This window comes from Misgurnus anguillicaudatus, chromosome 24, assembly GCF_027580225.2.
Source record: "Misgurnus anguillicaudatus chromosome 24, ASM2758022v2, whole genome shotgun sequence".
Lineage (NCBI taxonomy): Eukaryota > Metazoa > Chordata > Actinopteri > Cypriniformes > Cobitidae > Misgurnus > Misgurnus anguillicaudatus.
This window is the reverse complement of record NC_073360.2, coordinates 42,117,202-42,139,829: the sequence shown is the minus strand read 5'-3', so window position 1 is coordinate 42,139,829 and position 22,628 is coordinate 42,117,202. Positions and strand designations below refer to the sequence as shown.

Below are 22,628 nucleotides of genomic sequence, written 5' to 3'. Positions count from 1 at the left end.
TGAGTTTTCGGACGCAGCAGTAGGATGTTTTTTATGCAGCATTTTATAAATGAGGCCCCAGGTGATGGCGCTTTACTATTAATCTATGGCAGGTTATCCATATGGCGGATAAAATGTGCAAATAAACGTCCAATTGACAAATGGCTAATCGAACGTTTGACCAAACGTCTTGAAATTTTAGTGCCTAGCAGCATGTGCAACCCATGACGATATGACATGACGTCATCGTCTTAAAAGTAGCTGGGTTTTTATGAGGTAATGTGCCAAGCTATTAAACAGCGTGTGTGTCCGGAAGCAAATTAACTGTTCAGAACTATATAGAGTAGTATTAATTTGTGTTGTTTTTCATATTTTATTTACACATTTATTATTTATATAACACATTTGTCTCTTTTATAAACTCTTTTGTTATGTGTCAAACTTGTTTATTGTATATTGTGTGCTATGTGATTTTACAAATAGGTTTAAAGTCTTAATGTCTTGGGACCATAATGTCATTAATTGTCAATTAACTTTGCTTGGTATTAAAAACACTGAGAAAGGAACTGTTCAGATAATAAATGCTTTGTTCATTTTTACAATGATTACGTCTCCTGATTTCTGCTATAGGCTTATTCTCTGGGCTGGTAAATTAAAGTTTACATAATCATTTAGTATTTTGTCAGTCTTTTTATTCTTTCTAGGAAAGCTAAAGGACCTGTTGTTGAAGTCTGTTCCTATGTGTTTCTTATAGCGTTTTCATCACATTACATTAATAATTTATTTAGAAAGATTAAGTTTTGAATGAGTATACTATGAAGGAATATTACCATTTATTAAATATTTAATATTGTTTCTGTTTTCTAGTATTTCTTTTTACCTTATATCTTGGCCTATGTCTTCTTCCTGTTTGTTCTAAAATTGTTATGTTTACATACTTAATAAATATATACATATAACACACAAACACAATTGTGAAGTGATTCATATGTAAACAGGCATATGCATATTAATTTGTATGTAAACATAAAAGTTTTAGAACAAACACGTAGGCTATAAATATAAGGAAGAAATAATAGAAAACAGGAAATGATGAAATAAATAATAAATGGCATGCACACGTTCACAGAAAGGGCTTAAACTGTGCAGCACACATGCCCTATTTGTACTTACACTCAGAAGTGTCAGAGGTGTTTTATTATTTATTTTTTTCAATTGAACCGCGAGAAGACAAAAACTTGTATTTATGAAATTTAATAGACATGATAATATGCTTTGGTATGTTTCCAAAGAAAAACACAGATAAAATCAATACTTGAAAAAATACTTTTAAATAGAAAGTAAAACCTCTGCTTGATAGTGACCATAACAACTTATCAACACACCTGTGGACAGTGGACGTTGGCATGAATGATCTATTAACTTCTCCTTGTGTTTTTTTGGTGTGTTTTTTTGGTAGTCTGTAAAATGACAGATCCGAATTCTTGTTAAATCTGTTAGTACAGTCTATCGCACAACAGCTTTTTCCCAGATTCTATACTCAAATTCTGCGCTCTGTCTTTTTGCCACTCATGTGCGTAACCGCGCAGGCACTTTCGCCAAAGGTGCATACCGTCTATTTATTTTCCAAGGAGTTTACGCCACACTCCAGAAGATGGCGGTAATGCACATTGTTCGTAAACTGTCAGTAAAACCACTGAAGAAGAAGCGCCTTCTCCAGTACAGTAGGAGGCGATGCAGCTCTTTAATCCGCAGATAAACTCACTAAAGAAAGAAAGAGCGCGCGTGTGATGTGTTTGTGGATCCTCGGTGTTTTTCTCTCTTGCGTGTTTCATTGAGTGTAAACAGAGTCTTGTCTCTGTGTATTTTAGTGTTTAGACGATGCAGGACACTACAGTGTGTGACAGTAAACAGAGCTTACAGGAGGATCAAACCTCCACAGAGTCTCTGGATTCTGTCTGTAACGCTGGAGAACAGCAGCAGATCCTGCAGACCAAACTGAAGATGTGTTCAGTTAAACTCATCGACTGCACGACATCATGATGAAGATTAAAACTGAACCCACAGAAATCAAAACTGAACCCACAGAAATCAAAACGGAACACACAGAAATCAAAACTGAACCCACAGAAATCAAAACTGAACCCACAGAAATCAAAACTGAACCCACAGAAGAGGAAGATCGCACGGAGGAAGATGATGACTTTATTTCATCAGGTATGTCTCCTTAATTATGTTGGCTTGAAAAAGCCAACATACTGTTATTGTGTTTAAACTTATATCTTATTCTTCTTAGCACCCCAAAATTTCTGACACTAACTCGTCCTAGAGCTTTAAAGCTACATGCACCAAGTGTTCCACAGACCTTCAGACTGGTCTGACTTAGTGTGCTATATCTTTTCTAACTGATGGGACCTTCCGAATTCCTAAACCGGGCGTTCAAACACCCCAAAATTCCCATTAACTTAACATGGAGACAAACTTTGACGGGTCATAGCTGCGAGTGAGAAACTTGTAGAAACTTGTGGCTTACCACATTTAAGGAGCCTGACAGGCTCTGTAAGAACATACATCACAATATGGTGTAAGCTGTACCCCTGGGGTGTAATAGGCCCCCAAAATTTCCCATTGACTTATAATGGGGCAGGAAACATGCCCATATTAGGGAATAAAAGCGTCCCAGATGGAATATCTTCATTTTTGAGTGTCGTAGAGGCATGGGGGTGGGCTCATTTTACTCAGTCATCCAATTAGTCTCTTAGGATTACCCCAGAGCTATTAAGCCACACCCCTAGCAACAATTTTGGGTACCCTAGCAACATCTCCCATAGACTACCATTATAAAAAGCCCAGATGGATATCTTTACACCAGAGTGTCATAGAGACATAGGGGTGGAGTCATTTTACTCGGGCATCCAATTAGTCTTAATATCAACCCTAGCAACCAAATATGAGCACCCTAGCAACATAATAAACAAAGCCTTATATCTCTGGATCTGAACATCATAGAGACATGGGGGTTGGGTCTTTGGGTCATGTTAGCTTCATGTTAAGTCATGCTAGTTTCATGCTAGCTTTATGCTAATATCATATTATATCTTGCTAACTTCAAGTTAAATCATGCTAGCTTCATGTTAAATCTTGTTAGCTTCACGTTAAATAGTGCTAGCTTCATGCTAATCATGCTAGCATCATGCTAATCATGCTAGCTTCATGTTAAATCATGTTAGCTTCATGTTAATCATGCTAACATCCTGCTAGCTTCATGCTAATCATTAGGGATGTAACGATTCAATCACGATTCAATCGCGGTCCTCATTAAAAATGCCTGTCTGAAATCGAATCTGAATCGCAAGGCTGCGATTCTTTGTTTTATGCACAGCTTGTGCCTGTATTACGGCATTTGGTCAGTAGGAAGTCCTTATCAATCTAAAATCCTTATGAGTCGGAGTCGTTTATAATGTGCATTTAAAAAAGCAACACTCGTTAAACAAAATCATTCAAAATATTCTTTATTATCATGAAAATACCTGAAACAATTTGAAGAACAGCGTATAAATATTCATGTGTAGACATTTCCTGGAATAGCGTTTGTAATGCTACTTCTTGTGTGGCACAAAAGGGAGTTTCTGCACGGGAGCGCCCCCTGGTGTTCGGATGTGCCTGGATTTCACCGTAATTCATTCAAATTCATTCATTGAGAAAACGCGCATTTGCACGATGAATTGTTACACCCCTACTAATCATGCTATCATCATGTTAGCTTCATGATAATCATGCAAACTTCATGCTGATCATGTTAGCTTCATGCCAATCATGTTAACATCATGCTAACTTCATGCTAATCATGTTAGCATCATGCTAGCTTCATGCCAATCATGTTAACATCATGCTAACTTCATGCTAATCATGTTAGCATCATGCTAGCTTCATGCTAATCATGTTATCATCATGCTAGTTCCATGCTAATCATGCTAGCTTCATGTTAAATCATGTTAGCTTCATGTTAAATCATGTTAGCTTCATGCTAAATCATGTTAGTTTCATGCTAATCATGTTAACCTAATGCTAGCTTAGTGCTAGCTTCATGCTAATCATGCTAGCATCATGCTAATCATGCTAGCTTCATGTTAAATCATGTTAGCTTCATGTTAATCATGCTAACATCATGCTAGCTTCATGCTAATCATGCTATCATCATGTTAGCTTCATGATAATCATGCAAATAGGGCTGCAGCTATCGATTCTTTTTGTAATCGATTAATCTAGCACTGAATCGATCGATTAATCGAGTAATCGGATAATTTTTTTTTGTGTTTTTAAACAACCAAAACAAATAATGCATAACGAAAATGACTTGGCTGTAAAATGTTCAAGCATTTGGCTTTTATTTCTAAAAAAACCAGAGGTATTTGGCTCCAAGAAATAAGCCTATTTATTTCAATTTTTTACCCATTTAGTGTTTATAAGTGCCAGTGCCAACAATTAAACACTTTAATTTATTAATATGCACAACAGGTTTCATGCTGTAATCTAGCCCTGACATCAAAGTAAATATCTGGTTTATGTACATTTCTACACCTGCAGCATTTACCATTAGGCTTTTAACATATAATATATCATTTCTGGGGTGAGCCTATTTGCTATGGTAACAACCTGTGTGTATGCGCGCACGTGCACTTGTGTTTGTGTGTGTGCACGCGTTCTGTGCGTGAGGAAGAGTGACACCCCAGTCAGACGTTCAGCTGCTTCATTGCATTTTGGTACGGCAGAAATACATACATTCCTTTTCAATAGAACGCTGCATCTGGTTTGCATCACTTGCATTGCGGTGCATTTTAGGTTAAGAATCCGTTCGAAAAATCACAACATCACCTCCCGCTGTATACAGTGAATGCATGCTGAAATTATTGTTGCGTGGCTACATAAGTTTAAGCATATGTGATGCATTGCGCGATCGGTCTGACTCGCGTGAGAGAGAATAACTTCCTTATGCTAAACTCCAATAAAACAGAGATTATTATTATTGAACAAAATATGTCAGATTACAAGTTGCCCATATATGATTGCACTGTGGTGCCGTTTTTTGGTACACACACCTGTAGTGCATGCGAGTGTGTCAAGGGGTTCTTTTTTAATCTATACTGTCCTGCAATTGAACGTGAATACGTTTACTCCTTAAAAACATCAAAGCTAAACATCATATCTAGTCAAACCGCATAACGACATCGCTACAAATACAGTATGGGATTAAAATCAGCGGAAGCTATGTTACCTTGTTTCATCGACGCTTGGTGAAACAACAGTGGATGTTTTCAGTTCAGATGCTGAATGTAATGATCCCAAACTTTACACAGTCTCTCTCTGCCGTTTATGGACATATTCGCTCCGCCATCGCGCCAACTAAATTCAAAATGAACCACGCGCTATGATGTGCTTCCTGAACATTGAACAACGGTCCGTGTGAATCAGATCTTGGCGCGTGTAGTGCGCGTCATAGGAATTTAACGAGGCTTCGAGGCAGAATTTTTGCCTCGAGGAATTTTTTGAATCGAGTAAATCGAGTAACTCGATGAATCGTTTCAGCCCTACATGCAAACTTCATGCTGATCATGTTAGCTTCATGCCAATCATGTTAGCATCATGCTAGCTTCATGCTAATCATGTTAGCATCATGCTAGCTTCATGCTAATCATGCTAGCTTCATGTTAAATCATGTTAGCTTCATGCTAATCATGTTAACCTAATGCTAGCTTTATGCTAATCATGCTAGTATCATGCTAGCTTCATGCTAATCATGCTAACCTCATGCTAGCTTCATGCTAATCATGCTAGCATCATGCTAGCTTCATGCTAATCATGCTAACATCATGCTAGCTTCATGCTAATCATGCTAGCTTCATGCTAGCTTCATGTTAATCATGCTAGCTTCATGCTAGCTTCATGCTAATCATGTTAGTTTCATGCTATTTATGCTAATCATGCAAACTTCATGCTAACATCATGCAAACTTCATGTTAGCATCATGCTAGCTTCATGCTAATCATGATAGCATCATGCTAGCTTCATGCTAATCATGTTAGCTTCATGCTATTTATGCTAATCATGCAAACTTCATGCTAACATCATGCAAACTTCATGTTAGCATCATGCTAGCTTCATGCTAATCATGATAGCATCATGCTAGCTTCATGCTAATCATGTTAGCTTCATGCTAATCATGCTAGTTTCATGCTAATCATGTTAGCGTCATGCTTATCATGCTTGCTTCATGCTAATCATGCTAGCTTCATGCTTATCATGCTAGCTTCATGCTTATCATGCTAGCTTCATGCTAATCATGCTAGCTTCATGCTAATCATGCTAATCATGCTAGCTTCATGCTAATCATGCTAACTTCATGCTAACTTCATTCCAGTCATGCTGTCTTCATGATAAATCAAACTGTATTCATTCTTAATCATGCAAACAACCAGCTAGACTAAATTGAACGTCTTAACTTTACGTGTATCCTGTGAAACTGTTCAGGCCACGCTTTTTCAAGCCAACATAAAGTTTGTCTTCAAACTTTAATATCTAGTTATTGTTGTGTTTTTAATATTTTTAACTGGGAGCACCTATTTTGGGTTTTCAGTTTAGGATATCTTTAATACTTATTGAGCAACAGGTATGTAGGCTTAAAGGGTTAGTTCACCCTAAAATGATCATTTGATCATAAATCAATTACCTCTGTGTCGAATTTTGTTTCAGATAATTTGTCTCTTAATTTTAATCGATGTTTTGTTGATAAGTTTTGTGAATATAATTAATAAAAACAATAAACTCAACGTCATTAATATTTAATGCTCCTTTAGCCGCTTGCGCTTTTAGCTATTTCTGTGTTGCTAGCGTAGGACGTGCACGGACCTTGCACACTTTTAAAAATTAATGCAATAAGCATTTCTGTAGGCTAAAGCAATACTTCATCTTGTACTATGTTTGATTGAAGTTTGCATTTGCTGAAATTTATTTTTGCTTCAAGTTCGTTTAGTACTGTTCACTTAATGCTTTTTTTAAATCATAAAGACCTTTCTGTTTAGTTATAAAATCAAAATCAACCTATTAATCATATTACTATGTTGTAGGAGGGAGCTAGAACAGTATAAGACTTTCCCAAACACATTTTTATAGGTTCAAAAATAGTGTCTGTTATAGTTGCCAGCAAAGGACCCAGGTATGAATTTTTTTCAATATTGCACACCCCTAGGCTGCATAAACGCGCAAAGGTAAGCTATTATTAGAGTAATAAGTTATTTTACACTTTTATGCGCATGCTCAGTTACGTGAATGGTCATGTTTCATGCATTTATGGTGGTGTATAGTGTGGATGAAGATTCTTTTTAAAATGCCAGTATAAACGAGGATTGTTTTCGTTTTAAAATGTTGTTTTAAAACGCAAATGCTCTAATATAAACAGGGCCTTAGTCGAGCGGAGACTTTTATATGTTACTTTGCGCTTACTTCCGCATGTGGCGTTTATCTTTCATAAGCGGAGACATGCGCACATGGACAAAACCGTGAGAAAGCCGGTTAAGGTGTTTACATGCCACGCGAATCGGCGTAATGAGCAAAAAACGACCTGTGCCGATCGGTTTTTGCTTACGCCGTTTATGGGCCTTCCCCGATAAAGGAAAACCGTTTTATGCGTTTACATAACCCCACACGTTATCAGTTTATTAAGCATAATTGGTGTAAGACTGTGCATGTAAACTCACTCACTGTTATTTTCTCTTCTTTAATTTTTAACTCTTCCAAGAAAAAAAGCTGTGGAGCATTTTTGTCACCCTAATGTTTGATTCCTGTTTTTTGTTTGTTCTAAACTTTGTTTGCAATGGTGGATTGGCTACTTTTCTTCACTTATCCTAATTTTTTTTATTTACTGTAAATGTTGCACATCAGTGATGCCCTGATGGCCTGGTAGAGTAATAATTTGATTAAACAATAATTTGTATTGCGTATGTGTCGGACTCGGTACACAGTCAATACTTTGAAAGCTCAGTGGACGCCCCATTGTCACGTACTTGATGAAGGCACGGATAAAATGATGTTTCCGAAAAAGTAGATCGTAGAGACATTTTAATCGTTCACGATATCGTCATATCGCACACCCATATCCATTTATTCTAGACATGCGCTCCAGTCCGAACCCTCGCTTTAAATATTCCATCACTAACAATGACCCAGCTGTAATAACAGGACTGACACCTGTCTTCTGTCTATATGTGTGAATCTAGAAAAAGATACAGAATCTCAATTCTTCATCCTTCTTTGTGTAAATAAGAGTGAAAAGACAATTTAATTGTTTCATGTTTCTTTCAGGTGTGAAGAGTGATTCATGTTTGGATATAGAAATAACGTCCTCAACATCAAAAGAGCGACTGACAGCACAAACTCTTTCCTGCATCACCTGTGGAAAGACATTCAGCTCACAGAGACATTTAGAGAGACATGAGAGAAAACACACAGAACAGAAACTCTTCACCAGATCTGAGATCAGCTTTACTACCTTACAAGAGAAGAAACTTTATTCAAAAGACCACAGAGAGAAGAAGAAGAAGCAGTTTCACTGTGAACAGTGTGGGAAGAGTTTTGTCTCTTCCTCTGATCTAAATGATCACATGAGGACACACAGTGATGAAAAGCCTTTCAACTGCACTGAATGTGGAAAATACTTCACAACCAAACAATATCTTAAAGTTCATCATAGAGTTCACACTGGAGAAAAACATTACGAGTGTCCTCACTGTGAGAAGAGATTTAGCTGTAAAAGTGGTCTGAAGACACATGTGCGTTCACACACCAATGAGAGACCGTATCAGTGCAGTGAATGTGACAAAACCTTTAGGGATTCAGGTTCATTAAAATCACACCAGATTACTCACATTAAAGAGAAACTCTATCAGTGTTCACACTGTGATAAACGTTACGGTCATAAATGTCAACTGATAATCCATCAGAGACGTCATACTGGAGAGAAACCTTACGTCGGCGCTCAATGTGGAAAGAGCTTCACTAATTCATCTAAATTCAGAGTCCATCAGAGAGTTCACACTGGAGAGAAACCTTACGTCTGCACTCAATGTGGAAAGAGCTTTACTAATTCAACTCATTTAAGAGTTCATGAGAGAGTTCATACTGGAGAGAAACCTCATCACTGTAGTGTCTGTGGGAAGAGTTTTAGTGTAAAGCATACATTATTAAAGCACAAGAGAATTCATACAGGTGAAAAACCTTATAAATGCTCTCAGTGTGGCAAGACGTTTACTTGTTCAAGTAGCTTAAAAACCCATGAAAGAGTTCATACTGGAGAGAAACCTTATCACTGTAGTGTCTGTGGGAAGAGTTTTAGTCAAGGGTCTACATTACTATATCACAAGAGAATTCATACAGGTGAAAAACCTTTTAAATGCTCTCAGTGTGACAAGACTTTTTCTCAGTCAGGTCACTTAAAATCTCATCAGAGAGTTCATACTGGAGAAAAACCTTAACACTGTAATGTTTGTGGGAAGAGTTTATTAACAGTCAAACTTTGTAACGCACCAGTGACCTTGACAAGGTTATGACACCAAAAACTTTTAACGTATAAAGTTTTAAATATTGTTAAAAAGCCCCGTTAATAGTAAGAACAAATAATCAAATTATGATCATTATTGCAGAAAAATACTTTCTCTTTCTATTTACTCACTCTCATGTTGTTACAAACCTGTATAAATGTATTTGTTCTGGTGAACACAAAGTAAGATATTTTGAGGAATGTTTCGAAATTAAAACATTTTTGAGCTCCATTCACTTTCATAGTTTTTTTAATAGGGCTCACGATCAGTTTGATTAGAAACCGATCCTCAAAATATCTTCCTTTGAACTAATTGAACGTCTGACCGAACATCTTAAACTATCAGCGTCTGCGGCCCACATGATGACCTGACATGATGTCAGTGCCTTAAAATTTGTATTTTAGGTGCCAAGCTGTTAAAAAGTGTATGTGTCCGGGAGCTAACAAACTGTTCATAACTACAATAGTGTTAATAAAATATGAAAAACAACATGAATTAACACATTTATCATTTTTATGATTTCCTGACTTCTGCTATAGGCCTTTTCTCTGGGCTGGTAAATGACAGTTTACATAATTATTCAGTATTTTGTCATTCTTTTTATTCTTTCTAGGAAAGTTAAAGGACCTGTTATTGCATTGATATCATCTTGTCCAGGTGCACAGTATGATGTGGTAGCACAATGGAAATGAATTGCAAGAGTTTGTAGAGAGGAGTAAAGACTGCTGCTGAGAGGAACACCACTATTTGAGTTTAGGTTGCGTACTTGACAAGTTTGTCATACTTTCACTGCACGGATACCATATATTGTATAACAGTTTTTTTTTAACTTTATTATTATGACAATCACAGTTGAATGTGATGTGGTAAGAAAAAAGGAAGAATGTCATTGTACAGGTATCTTTACAGATGAAAATAAGGCTTTATACTTCAACTGCAAGTTTCATTTTCATATTCAAGAGAGAATAGTTTATCAGAAAATGAAAATTAACCATGGTTTTACTACAACATCAAAAAACATGGTTACTGTAGTAACACTTTAAAAATCATAGTTAAACCTTGACTAGTGTAGTAAAATCATGGTTTTGCTGATAGTAATCACTACACAAAAACCATGGTTACTACACTTTTACCATAATAAAACCCTTGTTAATAAAGGGAGGGACCATAATTTGTTTTAGTAATGGTTCACTAAATTCCGTTGCAGTTCAGTCATCTCCTGTAGGCAGTGTTTGAATCAACAGTGAATATCTACATATATTTTAATATTTTGTGCAGATTATTACACTGTTTATCTTATATCGTGTACACTCTTACACACTGTACAACCTACTGACACACCAGAAACAACAGAGCCGTAAATCTGCCTCCAGATCTGCAGCCTCCTCATACTCACTTGTAAAGCAGTGAGCGTCTTCTCTCTCCAGTACAGCTAGTGATGGGAGAAACGAAGCTTTTCGAAGCTCCGAATCAATTGAACCAATTGCTTTGAAAATTGATTCAATTTTTCGAACCAGTTCGAAACACCACACACGCTGGCGACCCCTGCTGGTCAAAATAGTGTAAAGCAGATATGGCCAAACATTTTACACTTTTTTTTTACAAAATAATAGCAAGATTTTTATTAAAATATGTTAAAAAAATTATTTAACTTAATTTAGACATAGTTAAAAGTGTATTATGTGTTTTTAGTTTTATTTAGGGCAAACAAATGATTAAAACTAACCACCCTTTTAATTATGCACATTTTTGTCATTAAATCTGTCTATAAACAATAAATAGACAAAATGGCAGTGTTATAAGTCAGAAGGATAAATGTTTTATGAACTTTTATAATAAAACCGGCCCGAGTTCACCGAAACATATTAGACACTGGTCATGTGATCAACTCCCCCTAGTGGTGAATCGTCGGATTTTCGAAACGTTTCGAAACAGTTATGACGTAATGAAGCCTCGTTTGCTAAAATCACGTGACTTGGGCCAGTTTGAAACAAGCTCCGAACCACTGATTCGAAACAAAAGATTCGTAAATGTTTCGAAGCCTCATGAAGCAGTGGTTCGAAAACGACCATCACTAAGTACAGCAGGAGGCGCTGCAGCTCTTTAGTCCGCAAATAAACTCACTAAAGAAAGAAAGAAAGAGCGCGTGTGATGTGTTTGTGTATCCTCAGTGTTTTTCTCTCTTGCGTGTTTCATTAAGTGTAAACAGAGTCTTGTTTCTGTGCATTTAAGTGTTAAGACGTTGATGATGAGTGGGTTGTAAATCAGTATGAACTGATCTGTCCATGCTGGATTTATTGATGATTTCATCACAGAAATCTCAGCTGAAGAAAGAGGTGGCGTTACTGGAGACAAAGCTGAGGTCAAGAGGAGATTTAGCAATGAATCGAGAGGTTTGTGCAGCTTAAACATCATTTACCTGAATCAGACAACATCAGATAATTTCTAATCTTACTGTTTGTGTGTGTTGTGTTGTCAGGATGTGGATTGTTGTGAATCTTCAGTGTATGTGACTGATGATGGGAGTCTGGATTCAGTGTGGATGAGCAGAGATCAGAGCCGCACACCACAGACACTGCTGGACTCTAAACTCTCTGAAGAGAAATCCAGACACACACAGGACTCCGATCTCAGTCTGACTTTACTCTGTTATACTGAGTCAAAGCTCACAGACACTCAGGACACTACAGTGTGTGACAGTAAACAGAGCTTACAGGAGGATCAAACCTCCACAGAGTCTCTGAATTCTGTCTGTAACGCTGGAGAACAGCAGCAGATCCTGCAGACCAAACTGAAGATGTGTTCAGTAAAACTCATAGACTGCACGAACCTCATGATGAAGATTAAAACTGAATCCACAGAAATCAAAACTGAACACACAATAATAAAAACTGAACCCACAGAAATCAAAACTGAACCCACAGAAATGAAAACTGAACCCACAATAATAAAAACTGAACCCACAGAAATCAAAACTGAACCCACAGAAATGAAAACTGAACCCACAGAAATGAAAACTGAACCCACAGAAATCAAAACTGAACCCACAGAAATCAAAACTGAACCCACAGAAATCAAAACTGAACCCACAGAAATCAAAACTGAACCCACAGAAATCAAAACTGAACCCACAGAAATCAAAACTGAACCCACAGAAGAGGAAGATCGCACTGAGGAAGATGATGATTTTATTCCATCAGATGTCTCCTTGGGCCAGTTGTTCAAAAGTAATCCATTTGGATTTCAGCTATCGGATTAGATCAAAATTTCAAAATGGGTTGTTCAAAACAAAAAAATGGATTCTGAATTTGGATTGGATCACAAAATCCAATCTAGGTTTTGATCTGGATAAGATCGTCACTTTGTGTTGGTCAAAACATTTTAGTAAGATTGGGATTTGTTTGATCCCAAAAAGTAGGATTATTCTGATCCCATCAAAAGGGTGGATTTCAGGAACAAAAATGTAATAAAACTTCCAATAAAATGTTACTAAAACATAGAAACCTACAGTTAGTCTATAATACAACATTTGTATTTTGTAATATTTAAAAAGATTATCATTTGTTTGTTGAAATTTTGTTCAGTTCAGTTTAATGATAAAGTATTCAAAGTATAACATTGAGCTATATTAAACCTTCAATTAAGAAAGAAAAAGTCAAAAATAATTTCCTCATACAGCAAACTATATCAAACCAAAATTTAATTTTAACAAAAGAAACCTTTAACTGCCATTTGGCACTGTACAGTATATTCATTAAATCACAACCATCAGAAACCAAACAGTCAAAAGATTTAACAACCAGCAGTTCAACAAATGTAAACTACCTGAAATTTAACCTCTTTATGACTTAAAAAAACAGAAGAACAGACTGCATGTTAAATTAAAATTAAAAGTAATAATAATAATAATAATAATAAACTTTATTTTCTATAGCGCCTTTAAATGTAAATCTCAAAGCGCTGAACAACAACAATATACAAATAATACACACATATATAAAACAATGCAACAACAAGTAAAACCATAAACAAAGGAATCAAATATAATACAAATGTTCACTTAAAAGCTAACCTAAAAAAATGAGTTTTAAGGCGAGATTTAAAAATGCTAAGAGTATTGGCTTGCCTTATCTCAATAGGTAAGGAGTTCCATAGTTTTGGAGCTAATGAAGAGAAAGCCCTGTCGCCCATTGATCTTAAACGAGTTAAAGGAACAGTTAAAAGGCCAGTTTCAGAAGAGCGAAGGTCACGTGATGGAGTATATGGAATTAAAAGCTCAGCCAAATATTGAGGTGCCAATCCATGTAAAGCCTTGTAAGTAAGCATCAAAATTTTAAAATCAACTCTAAAACCAACAGGGAGCCAATGTAAAGACTCCAGAACCGGGGTAATATGGTCACTCATGCTAGTTCTAGTGAGGATTCTAGCAGCTGAATTTTGCACTACCTGCAATCTGTTTAAGGTAGCTTTAGATGCCCCTGCCAGCAAGGCATTACAATAATCAATCCTGGTAAACACAAAAGTGTTTATCAACCTCTCAGCAACAGGGAAAGACAGCATCGGACGTAATCTCGCGATATTTCTAAGATGAAAGAAGGATGTTCTAACAGTGTTTTTTATATGAGGTTCAAATTTTAAACTAGAATCTAAAATCACGCCCAGATTCTTCAATTTTGGTTTAAATTCCATAACTGAACCATCAATTGGCAAAGTAACCGACCCAGCTTTACGTAATTGGTGTGGTGTTCCAATAAGCATAACCTCCGTTTTTTCACTGTTAAAACAAAGAAAATTGCGTGTCATCCAATCTTTTATCTTTGAAATACAAGTGGTAATAAAATCAACAGGCACATTGTCATTAGGCTTAGTGTGTATGTATATCTGAGTGTCATCTGCATATAGGTGAAATTTTAAACCAAGAGATCTCAAAACTGACCAAGTGGGTAAGTGTAGATGTTAAAAAGCAAGGGGCCCAAAATTGATCCCTGAGGGACTCCAGATTGCACAACACTAGTTTCAGACCTGAAACCACCCATAGACACAAATTGTTTACGATCAGAGAGGTAGGACTTAAACCAATTCAGTGCAGTATCACATACCCCAAAAACATGCAGTATCACATACCCCAACAGTATCAAACGCGGAACTGAGATCAAGAAGGATCAAGATTGAAAGATACCCAGAATCTGAGACAATTAACAAATCATTTGTAACTTTTACCAGCGCTGTTTCGGTACTATAGAATTTGCGGAAGCCAGATTGCAAAGGCTCAAAAAGATTGTTCAGAGTTAAATGGGAAATTAACTGAGAAGCAACCACTCGCTCCAAAATTTTGGCAAGAAAAGGAAGATTTGATATGGGACGAAAAATGGAAAGGTTTTCATAACCAATATTCGTCTTCTTTGGTACTGGAGTAACTGCAGCAATTTTAAATGCTGAAGGAACAACTCCAGTACACAAAGAGTCATTTATGATACTCAAAACAACTTTGACACAGGGAATCAAAACATGACTGAAACAGACTAGTAGGTATGGGATCAAGTAAAGAGGTGGTTGTCTTCATTTGAGAAACCTCCTTATGAAGAGAGATTGAATCAAGTACACAGAAATTAGAAAAAGCAGTACCTGAGTAAGAAAAATTTACCAAAACAGACGAAAGTGAAGTTGAAGCACCTAAACACTTGCGTACAGTATCAATCTTGGTTTTGAAAAAGTTTGAAAACGCATTACATAGTTGAGTTGATGCAGTAACATGTGAAAAAATTATTACAATTCAGCAATTTGTTTATAGAATGAAACAACTGTTTTGGATTCCTTTGGTTGTCACCAATCATCTTTGAAAAATAATCAGATCTTACAGATACAATCCTAGCTTTATATAGTTGTAAGGAGTCTCTCCAAGCTTCATAATGAACAGTCAGACCAGTCAGACGCCACTTACGTTCCATTTTACGACAAGATGTCTTCATCGTATGCAAGTCATCATTATACCAAGGAGCAGGACGTACATATGATACAGAACGTGACTTTAGAGGTGCAAAAAAGTCCAGGCCAGACAGGAGAACAGAATTTAACATAGGGACTTTAGTCTCCACAGGATCAGATGAAGAGAAACCGTTTAATGAGGAATCAATAAAAACAGAAAAGTCAGAGGGCTCAATAGATTTCCATTTCCGATATGTCACTGTACGAGAAGAGGAGACACTGGCACCAGGTAAAAACAGATCAAAAATGATAGCAATATGATCAGACAATCCAAGATCAACAGTCGACAACTGAGACACAAGGGATCCACTAGAGATCACCAGGTCTAAAATATGACCTTTATTATGTGTAGGGTGGTCAACAGACTGAATCAAGTCAAAGCACTCCAGTAAAGACAAAAAGTCTTTAGTTAATGCAGAGTCATTTTTGTCCATGTGGATGTTGAAATCCCCCAAAATTAGGATTCTCTCATATTTGAGGCATACATATGACAACAGCTCTGCAAATTCTGGTAGAAAGTCTTTATTTGCCTTAGGAGGCCGATAGACTGTAACTATAGCAGTAGGGAGCGACTCGGAAATTGTCAGAACGAGGCGTTCAAATTAATTAAATAAGGAAGCAGCTACTGGACTTAAACTGTATTTTGTATTATACAACACAATGATTCCCCCACCTCTACCAGAGGAACGAGGAAAATCAAATAACCCGTAGCCAGCAGGAGTAAGTTCATTAAAAAGAAGACCATCCGACTGCTTGTGCCATGTTTCAACCAGACATAAAATATCAAGTTTATTGTCCACGATGATGTCAGATAGCAACACCGCTTTATTGTGGACAGAGTGTGTATTAAAAAGCGCAGATTTCAACAGGCGCGGGGACTCAGGAGGTGCCCCGGAAAACTCAATCTGTGTGGGCGCAGACAGGTTATTGCAATTAATCCCAGCAGGTCTGTGTGACAGCCTTGGAGATTTACGATGAAATGTGGGATAGGAAACAACATCAGATGATAGATGTATGAAACTGCGCCTAGAAGAGCGATGTATGTAGGGCTTACGCCTGAGAATTCCCGCATCATCGCCAATTTTACAAATGTCATTTGCCAAATAAAAGTTCCGTTTAAGTTTCAACAGCTGACAGGCAGTGTACCTTAATGCCATGCAGGAGGAGTCCACACTAACAGCAGTCTCGCAGCAGTGTAAATCCAATGCAGGGGAATAGGAGAGTTGGTTCCAATAGCAGACACTCAGAAATAGAAATAATAATCCAATGCGTGTTGCGTGATCACACAGCGCCATAAAAAAAAACGGCACAACGATCTTCAAAGCTCCAAAACGTAATCACATAAAACAAAATGGAGATAATCAATAATAAAACAATAATAAAACAAACAAAACGGGAGAAAGGAGCGGCAGCCAAAACGCGCCAGCGTTCCCCTTCCTATAACAATGTATGGCAGTATGGCAAAGTAAGGGAAAGTTATGTTGTTTTATTGTCTTTTCAAGTAAAAACACTTAGTGACCCCATACAAACAAAACTACCTGCTGTTTCTTACATGGCTAATAGTCAACATTCACATGTGATCCCATTTAATCCAGATTTGCTAATCTAAAAAAGTGTGTATCTGGATCAGGGTGATCCAATCCAATTTTGCTTTGAAAAACCAGGACAAAGGTGAGATGGTTTACCAAAAGATTAAACTTTTTGAACAACTGGCCCCTAATAATTATTGTCGTGTTTTTTTACACTTTAACTGTCATGTGAGCAAACTCACTAATCAAAAGACCAAAAAATGAAAATTTTAAAGGAGTTTAGGCTATATTTAATAGGCTTATTGAGGAACATGCATGTTGGCTTAGTTCACCCCAAAATGAAAATTTGATCATAAATCACTTACGCCTGTGTCGTCCTAAACCCCAAGTGCTTCGATTCTGTTCAGAACACATTTTTAGATATTTTTGATGAAAACCGAGAGCCCAGCAAACACAGAATGTTCCCATATGGTATTTGGTTTTTTTTTTTGGGACCAAAACCTCCCTGCTAAAAAATGATAGAAATCATCACATAAATTCTATTGGATGTAATAGTTTTAATGGTATTCTTATTGGTTGTAATGGAAACTATAATGGTCTCTACTGGTATGTGTTGCGTTATTGCAGGGGTGGGCAACTCCTGGTCCTGAGGGCCAGTGTCCCTGCAGACTTTAGCTCCAACACTAATCAAACACAGCTGAAAAATCTAATTGAAGTCTTCAGGACTGTTTGGAAATGACATTCAGGTGTGTTCGATTAAGGTTGAAGCTAAACTCTGCAGGACTGTGGCCCTCGATGCCCACCCCTGCATTATTGGATCATTTTTGTGCCAATAAAAATGAATGCAAATTTCAAGAAACGAACAAACATGTGAAATGAGAATAAAGAAAAACCAGCTAACAATTTTTGGTTCCCAAAATGTTTCCTAACGTTTTTTTGTTCTAAAATTGTTCCCCTAACGTTAGTTTTTGGTTCCCATAATGTTATTTTTTAAGGTTTGTTTTTGTTAGCCAGGAAAGTTTTCTTTACAGAAATAGAACTTTATATTAAGGTTAGTGTAACGTTAAAATAGCATTTTTTTTAGGTTAGGGTAACGTTAAACTAACCTAAAAATAACGTTCCCCTAATGTTATTCTAACGTTATCATAGGTCTACCTGTGTAGGTCTTTAAAAAATAATGTTTAGCACAATGCATAGGTTGCACCAGTCACTGGGTGGTTAAAAAACAAAAAAATAAGCACTAAAACTAATTTCATTAATAAATTCGTTACAAATACAGAGAATGCATATTTTTGCCTTACTGTAAACTATCAAACTTACAAACAATTTTTTTCTTAGTTTGTTGTAAAAGCTTTAGGCTACATTAAAACACAGACTTGAGTAAAGAAATCACATTCTTGTGCTGTAATCACCAGTGGATCACAAGTGGGCGACGCTAAAGACAGGTGTAAATGATGTTTAAAATGTTTTGAGCTTGTCCACTTTCGACCACATTAAGACGTTGTTGACTTAACACATGAGACTGGGTTGTTTTTGTAGTGTGAACGCACATGTGGTTGAATGTCTTCGGACAGTCACACAAGTTCGCTTTTTCTCCCCCTATTTATCTAATCTGAGGCACTGAGCAAAATATGTTTTTTTTCCCATTTATTTTTTATTAATGTTTTTCAACAGTTATGTACAAATTACTTAGATATATACAATTTATATATGTAGCTTGTAATCAGAAAAAAAACCTGCACACACAAAGTATTAAGTAAAAATAAGTATATATATCAAATCAAACTTTACTAGGACCGACCAAGTTTACCTGTTATAAGTAAGCAATAAGGTACGAGAGGCTGTGCTGTATCGTGAATAAGTAACGCGAAGCGGAGTGCCTGCAACCCCTTCAGCCGTTACTTATTCACGATACAGCACTTGCCTCGAGTACCTTATTGCTTTTATAAAACAGTTACCACACAATATTAAAGTAAAAAACAATTAGTGCAACTTTCAATAAAAGCATTCCTTCCGCTAGAAAAAATAGTCCCTGACTGCGAACAACAACATGAAAGCTCAAATAAAAACAACAAACTGTTCTCAGACTTTGTCTCATTATATGTTTATGTGTTGCTAAGGGTGTTACTAAGGGTGCAGTGATATTAAATAGAACCGTTGGGTGTAGTGGTCATAGCAGTGTTTTATCGGGAATAAAGCACACCTATTGACCAATCAGAATCAAGGATTGGAACTAACCGTTTTATAATAATCAATAAAAGGTTGCCAAATTGAGTAAAATGTTTGTTCTTTTTTTCTTAAAGAATACTTAATTTTTTCCAATTGTAAATACGCCATTACATCGCGAAGAAGGTTTTGATGAGTAGGAGGAATTTTTTTTTCCAGTTTAGTAAAATTAGGCGTCTGGCTAGCAACATCACAAAACACAATACATTAATTTGTGAGCTATTCAAATGTATGTCTTTGTTCTGTGAAAAACTTTCATATCGGCTGCATATCTGCAGCTTTTACACCGATACAGATATATCTGCGACATGCTCATATCGGTCGATAAAATCAACAGAACGATAAATCGCTCGGGGGAAGAGCAACAAGGAAGAGTGACTGGATGCGCTGTAGATGTAATCGCCAGCGCATCATATTAACATAATTAAGTGTGCTTGCAAAATTATTCCGCCCTAATTTTTGACCAGCTCCTGTGACTAGGCCGTTTGACAGGGAGACCCCATTCAAACTTTAAAATGTTCGAGCAGTGCCGGTCTAAGTTGCTTGAAAACATGTCACAAATCCATGTCGTTCTTCCGCCATATTGGATTGAACAGAAAACCTTAAAAAAGATTCACAGGTCACAAATTTTGTCCAAACTTCATGAAACTAGATGTTAACGATCCTTGGACCAAGCCTCACAAAAGTTTCTAGAAGGATTTTTGATTTTCAGAAGTATTTGCTCATCACAGCCCAAAAGATACCCATGGCATAGTTGCCAAATAGGAAGTAGTTCATATCTCAGGAATTCTTTCACATATTGAAACCAAACTTTGTACATGAACTTGGGACTCCAATGTGAGGATGCCCAAGATAAAAAAAACATTGCTGTAACTAGGGATGTGCATTTATGTCATTTTTTCATTTCGATTAATCCATAGGACTGAAGAACGAGTACTCGATTAACTGGGGGCAGGGCAATCAAAGGGGCGGGGCGTATACGTCATGGTGAAAATGAAAATATTTTTATTAAAAACACTCAAATAAATCTTAATTTTGAAGAAACTATGACAGAACAATGAACACATACTAGATTATTAATGAATTAAATGTTTTTAACAGAAACCTCTAACATGAATAGCTGCGTGATGAAGTGAAACTAAAGGGTTAATAAACACAAACCGAATCGCTTTCTATATGACGCACTCTACGTAATATTAACCCTCAAGAGTTCCTTTAAAAAACTTCCTTAAGTGTTCCTAAGGCCACAAAATGACACCTTCCCAAAAACTGCTCTAAAAATATCATATTCATACGTCAATATTTTTTTTCATTTTAAACGATGCAGTCTTTTAGAACTACTTCTGCCTGAAACATACATATCAAATTTAACCCTTTATATGCCTGTTTGTTTACATTAGCCCATGTTTTTTAACAGAAAAAACAAAAAAACTAAATATTTTCCAAAAAACACATTTGAACCACCATGTGATTATTATAATTATTATACCCTGAGATGGGTCAAAGATTGGTAGCAACATTAATTTTCATGCATTGTTATTTTTTGAACAAGGTCAGATTTTATAAAAAACTTCCTTAAGTGTTCCTAAGGCCACAAAATGACACCTTCCTAAAAATTGCTCTAAAAATATCATATGTCAATATTTTTTTCCACTTTAAAAGATTCAGTCTTTTAGAACTACTTCTGCCTGAAACATACATATGAAATATTAATTAAATTTGTGGAAATTTTTACCCTTTACATGCCAGTTTGTTTACATTAACCCATGTTTTTTAACAGAATCTAAATATTTTCCCCCCAAAAAACATTTAAACTACCGTTTGATTATAATTATTATTAGACCCTAGGATGGGTAAAAGATTGGTAGCAACATTGATTTTGATGCATTGTTATTTTTTGAACAGGGTCAGATTTTATACAAAACTCACACTTCCTAAGGCCAAAATTATCATAAGGCCAAAATGACACCTTCCCAAAAACTGCTCTAAAAATATCATACATCAATAATTTTTTCCACTTTAAACTCTTAAATCTTTTAACACTACTTCTTCCTAATACATACATGTTAAATATTAATTAAATTTGTGGAAATTTTAACCCTTTAAATGCCAATATGTTAACATTAATCGAACCACAGTGTTCAGCTGATGTCGTGGAAACTTTTGTGGGACATCGTAGCCCAGATAGTGACCTGTCCTAAATTTCTCATTCCAGAGACTGAGGGCTGATTAATTTTTTATCTGTAAACACCGGTCAGAATGAGCAGCCCCACATAAGCCTGCAGTTTCTCTGTCTGAAGATCTCTCCAGTCTGTGACTGTCTCCCATGTAGGTTTGTCATGGCCCCAATATGCTGCAGGATTTCATGCATCAGCATCAATGAAAAGCTTGAAGTCAGGGCACTGAGTAGTTGTTATCCGGGACTAGCTGTCAAAATTTGATTGATTTATGACCCCTTTGACAGGGGGCGGGACTATCAATCAAAAGCTGTACAATCTGTCCAGTTTCTGGACTGTCGTATATCACGGGATTTAGACAGCGAGTATCCTGTGCGTGTTTTACGATGTGTCAATCAGCGCGTTGTTGTTCCTGTGTGTGTGTGTGTGTGTGTTTTTTATGTCAAGCCTATGTTGTCATGTTTATTGCTGTCAAAAATAAAGTTTATAGTTTTAGACTGCGTAGTTTCACGAGCGGTCCTGTGCTGTCAGCGATCTCTCTCTCTCTCGCCCCCACCGCGCGCCTCGCCCCAGCGCGCCCCACAGCGGGGGTCGGTGTTCATCGGACCTGTGTGGTTCTTTAGACGAAAATCTGTATATTTTAAACTAAATAAAATTTTAGCCGCTTCATGAGATCCGTGAGTCTTTTCACGACCCCTGCTCACTATGTTCAGGCGTATTAAAGCTCGATCACCGGTGGTGATAGAGAACGAACCGAGTGCGCGTTCATATCTGTCGTTTTAAAATAAACGTAATAAATGTAATTCTGTCCGCTGTTGCAAAATAAAGATTTATTTTAGATTTAGGGGTTTCTTGAACCAAGTCTCTGATTAAAACATGTGAATGCGCGCACCGACGGTGACAGAGAACTTACGCTGATGCGCACTTATAACTGACCTTAATAAACTTTTAAATATTTTAATACGTTTTCATCCCATCTTCAGGGTTTGTTTTTATTAATGTCTACTTAAAACCATGTGTGAATATGTGTATATTATACAACGAATCTTATCATGTATGCTCTGACAAAATAAAGCATTATTTTAGATTTTAGGTGGTGCGGACACATATTTATGGCAAATACTGTTGAATATAAACGT

The 22,628-nt window shown here is 36.6% G+C and overlaps 2 protein-coding genes and 1 pseudogene across 8 annotated transcripts in view; all 3 read left to right on the top strand.

The window, feature by feature from the left end:
• Positions 1-22,628, top strand: part of LOC129437097 (uncharacterized) — a 524,696-nt gene that overhangs the window by 11,161 nt on the left and 490,907 nt on the right. Inside the window, exon 2 of one of the 3 annotated variants that reach the window (XR_012367448.1) lies at positions 11,909-11,965. Coding sequence is in view for 1 of the 3 variants with exons in the window: in XM_073862486.1 (XP_073718587.1) it covers positions 11,858-11,965 (108 nt within the window). In the remaining 2 variants the exon portion in view is untranslated. Of the gene's footprint in view, positions 1-11,694; positions 11,966-22,628 lie in introns of those variants that run through there. The other 2 variants (XM_073862486.1, XR_012367446.1) reach the window with 2 other exon arrangements.
• LOC129438708 (uncharacterized) overlaps positions 1-22,628 on the top strand; it is a 197,076-nt gene that overhangs the window by 164,188 nt on the left and 10,260 nt on the right. The gene's annotated exons all lie outside the window — the stretch shown is intronic.
• Positions 1,741-9,581, top strand: LOC129438714 (uncharacterized; annotated as a pseudogene).